At 34.1% G+C, this 4,974-nt stretch overlaps 1 protein-coding gene across 1 annotated transcript in view; it reads left to right on the top strand.

Moving 5' to 3' along the window:
• Positions 1-4,782, top strand: part of LOC128127764 (disease resistance protein Roq1-like) — a 9,008-nt gene extending 4,226 nt beyond the window's left edge. The window contains exons 4-5 of the mRNA XM_052766448.1: positions 3,099-3,953; positions 4,037-4,782. Coding sequence (XP_052622408.1) covers positions 3,099-3,953; positions 4,037-4,690 — 1,509 coding nt within the window. The 3' untranslated portion in view covers positions 4,691-4,782. The remainder of the gene's footprint in view (positions 1-3,098; positions 3,954-4,036) is intronic.
• The last annotated feature ends 192 nt before the right edge of the window (positions 4,783-4,974 follow it).

The following is a 4,974-nucleotide window of genomic DNA, read 5'->3' as shown; positions in this document are numbered from 1 at the left end:
AAGAAAAAAAAGTTACCTCTTTTTTGCTTGCAACAGTTTCAGCTGCAGCAGCAACAAGTGCTTGTGCTTCCTGAATTTCCCATCAGAAAAATCATTTTGAATAGATTGCTCACTTGCAAAGATCACTAGTTTTAATTTTAATCTAAAATCTAAATGGAAAATATGGAAATTAGTAGTTATTTAAGAAACACAAATACGATATACAATTAATCATAAATGTAGCATAACTCACCCATGTTATGCAACAATATGTAATCCCCTTTTTGCAACCTGCAATAAGGTTCCAAAAGAAAACTCAGTTATGAAAAAAAGAAAGTTATGGCAATTTTAATGGTGAAAATGAAAATATAATGTAATCAATGCCACTAATCTCTTAGCTTTGTGCAAAAACAGTAACCCATATGTTTCTTCCTAATGTCATTAGAGTAATCGGAGGCATTGCCTAAATAGAAAAATCAAAGAAAAAACAGATGAGTTATAGTTCGTTTTCATCAAGGATTTAGAAACAAAAACACAAGCCATGGTAGCCAACTTGGTGCCTAAATATCAACATATATTTCTATTTGTGTGCAATTGAATTCATATTGTGAATGTTTTGAAATCTTAAAAAGCTATACAACCAATAGGATAATTACACTAAATTAAGGGAATCAACCTTATTCAAGTTCCATAACGATGGGGAAACTTTACTAGTACATGTATCAACTAATTTTGATGTAAATAATTATAAAGGAAATTAAATTTGCTCAAATTACTTTTTCCTTCTTATCCATTTTAGATTTCTTTCCAAATTAAACTGTGTTTTTAGGATGTGTTTTTCATTTAGTCACTTTAAATCCAAAGTAAAAAGAGACAGAGGAGCAATATTTTATTTTGATTCCTAGTCTTTTTTTTCTTATGCACCTACTGTGTCTCTTTATTTTAGTCAGAGCAAAACAACCTTTGCAAGTTTTGTTGATTCATCAACCATTCCAGATATATGCTTATCAGGTATTCTTGGAGCCAGCAACAAAATCATCATAATGGATTAGAAAACTAGCTTTTTTTAGCATCACATTCACCTATTAAACAATTAAATTAAGTGTAATGAGTTCGATTGAAAAGCAGAGTAAGATCAAACTTAGGTTAAAAGTCAAAACCACTTCCATGAACTATAAAAATTTGGTTCAGAGCTCGATAGGAACTCTGCTGCTATTCATCAATGGTAGTACAACATATGAAATTCAAGGAGACGAGAGAAGATTAAAAGGCCAGAAAAAAAGGATTCCGCTAAGCGAGATTAGAACATAAAAGATCGAATCTTATGAGAGATAAGCAAACCTTACAAATAGAGCAAGGCTCAACAATCGAAGCTTATAGCAGAGATGCGAATCGACAATCAAAGACGAGACGAAGATTTATTGCCGGTGAGGATGAGAAAATGTGAGGCGGAGATGGAGGATTTAACGTTGATTTTCTCAAGGCTAAACAACAGGAAGAAAAAGAGAGATCTCTGGCGGAGCTGGTATCGGAAGGTGAATGAGTGGCATGAGTATCTAGATCCGGCGAAGCATCAATCGTCTCCGGCGAAGGAGAAGGAGGAGCAGGCATCGTTGCTGGAGAGGGAAAGGAGGTGGCGATAGGTATGGATGGTGATGATAAATTAGTAGTTTTGATTTTAGGAATTCAGAAAATCTATACACCTAATTTACCCCTATAATTTTTTGTTAAAAAACCACATATACCATTGAAGCTATGTTTATTTACCATATTGCCATCTTTGATCTTGACCGTTTAGTTTTTTGATCTAGTGGTCCATTTTTAATTCTCGGGTTCTCGGGAAACTATAGGTTCTCAAATGATCCTTCCTCTCTCTCTCTCTCTCTCTCTCTATATATATATATATATATATATATATATATATATATATATATGGGTAAAGTGAATATACCTAACAATCTTATATAAGCTTAAGTACCTAACCTCATCAAACTACGTTATTTTGCATTAAATTTTCATTGCAATCATCCAAGGTTCTTAAAGTTCATCCCTAAACTTGATTTACTTCAAAAAAATTTGGAAATTCATCATTATATTTCTCCTATATCTTTTCATTTGTAGCGGTAGTATATGAAGCCCATCAGGTGGTATTCGATAGAAAAAACGTGATGTAAAAGAATGATATATTCTTGAAAGTCCAAAGATTTTGGAAGTAATCAAGTTATGGGGTTGAAGTTTAAGAACCTTAGGAAATTACAATGTAAATATGATACAAACCGATGTAGTATTATGGAGTTAGGTACCTAAGCTTATATAAGGTTGTTAGCTATATTCACTTTACCCATATATATATATATATATATATATATATATATATATATATATATATATATATATATAACCCTCTTTATTTGGGCGCTGATAAACATGACCGAAACGACCAGTTGTATCATAGTTCCGTCATTAGATGGTCGGAAGTGTTCCAACAATCGATTCTTCAATTCCGTCATACTTATAATGTTTGTCGAACCCTACTTACCAAAATTAAATTGATAACTATTAAGGAAATACTAATCTTAATTAAATATAAAAGATAACCCTCTTCATTTGTGGTGGTGATAAACACGACCAAAACATATCAAAGGCTTGTTAAAAAAGATCCACATTATGTAAGGTAGGAATCTCCCTTCGTCAAGTTAGAAGTGTTCATGATTCAGGTCAACTATAACCTGTCCAGTTCATTTGTTAAACTGGTTATTTGGATTGTGTTGTTCTTTGATTTTCGGGTGAAACCAAATAAATAGCTTGTCGGATGTTTTAGTCCCAGTTTTATATATTTTTAATGGGAAGTGATTCGCACCCAACAATTTTTCTCCATACACAACAATTTATGTTTTATGGAGTTGTCGAATGTTTTTGTATGGAAATTTTTTGTTGTGTATGAATCAGTACCCATTTTTAATAGGGGCTGGCCGAAGCCCAAACTTTTGCAAATAGTATAATTTTTTTAGTATATATTTCATATGTTTTGGCTTGTTTCACGTGTATATATTTTTTAATTTACTTTAAGCTCTTATTACCTTGATATACTTTGACTTGTTTGCACTTGTATGGAACAGCATCTTCCAAATCTGAAGATCTTGGAACTTGTTAGATTGAATAACCTAATCATGACACCAGATTTTGATAGAATTCCAAATCTTGAAAGACTCATTCTTCGTGGATGCCAGCGTTTAAAAAAGATTCATCCATCGATTGGAAACTTGGAAAGGCTCATTTTCCTATCTGTAGAGTTTTGTTCTGGTCTTAAGATATTTCCACCGATTAAGCGACTAAAGAAACTCGAGACCCTTTCATTATCAGATTGCCCCAAACTTTTTAAGCTCTTGGGGATCCAACAGAAAATGAATGGTCTACTGCATCTTCATTCAAATATTAGTGGGAAAGAAGTTGCATCCTACAAAAAGTATTCTTCAAACTTTGTCGTTACTTGTTGGACGTGTGGTGACACAAAAATTAGAAACCCAGCAGAGGACCTGATTGATGTAGAAGAATGTTGTTTAGAGGAGCCTTATTTACCTCGCAACAACAATACAGTGTTACGGTTTTTTCCCAGAGGCTTAAGAAAGTTAAATCTCCGGTACTGCAGTCTGGGAGATAAAGACATTGACTCTGCTGTTTGGGAGTTTCCCAACTTGGAAGAACTCAATCTAAAAGGAAATAAGTTTTCAAGATTAAATTTTAGTCGATGGCGACTTCCTCAGCTCAAATGGCTGGACGTGTCATGGTGCCAATTACTTGTAGAATTGTGGGATCTGCCATCAAGTATAGCTGTTGTTATAGCGGATAATTGTTGGTCACTTGAAAGCTTTGGAGATATTTCAAACTGTAAGTGGTTGTGGAAAGTCTCATTGTGTGGGTACAACAAACTTGGTCCACTTGTTGGTGACATATTACTAGACTCCATGCTCCAGGTTTACTTTACCTTTACGTTTGGAATTTCACTCTTTATATAAAACCCAAAAAGCAGAATAATTGAACGTGTTTTCCATGGCAGGGAAATGCTCTTGAAGATCACTTTATCAGTGTCAATCTTGGATATCAGATGATTCCAAGGGGGTATTTTAGTAGGCTGTTTAAGGGAACAAAATTTACATTGCGTCTTCCATATGATTGGTACAATGACTTTTCTGGGCTCTTAATATGCATTGTTACCAAAGCAAGACATCCGCGAATAAATATAATCATCAGGCAGGATGTGGATGAAGATATTCTCTCCGTGCTTTGGCAAGAGTCTAGTGAAGCACCAGCAGATCCTAAATATGATGGAAGTGGGTCAATCATAGGATATGTTTCCTTTAGTTCACTGAGGCACACAACATTATTGAATTCTTCATACAATATGATATCATTTTCCATAGACGGAGGGCATCTGAGTGGTTTAGCAGCTAACAGTTATGTTGGAGGTGAGCTTGTTCCTTGGGGAAGTAAAGGTGATGAGGTGAAAACAACAGATTGCTCGGAATTATTTTGGGACAAGGAAAATGAAGATGGTTCAAACACATTTACAATCCGACAACATGATTCAAAGTCTTCGATTGAGATCTTATGGCGGCCTTACTACACACAGGTCTGTGGACTTAACTCACTTTCTGAAACTTCTTCTTTTGCATGTTCTCATTTGATAGTCAGTGGTAACGTGTGTTTTTGAAAACCAAAGTCGATCTACAAAATAATATTTCCATCTGTCTCCAACTTTCAAATCCAACCAACCAACCAAACACATTATAGATTCCAAATCTTACCAACTGTCGGGTTTTCCAAACAAATATGTTTCTTTTTTCTTGGACACCCACTAAAGTCCATTCATTTGAATCTGGTTTGTAAATCTTTCAAAGGATTTGACATGTATATATGGTAAATGACAAAATTGCTCTTCTTTCGTAATTATCTTATCTGTTTCACTAATCATTTTAGATAATTATAAAAATTGTT

The sequence above is a fragment of the Lactuca sativa genome, chromosome 8, assembly GCF_002870075.4.
Source record: "Lactuca sativa cultivar Salinas chromosome 8, Lsat_Salinas_v11, whole genome shotgun sequence".
NCBI classification, from domain to species: Eukaryota; Viridiplantae; Streptophyta; class Magnoliopsida; order Asterales; family Asteraceae; genus Lactuca; species Lactuca sativa.
The sequence above is the reverse complement of the archived record's forward strand: the minus strand, read 5'-3'. Positions and strand labels throughout refer to the sequence as shown.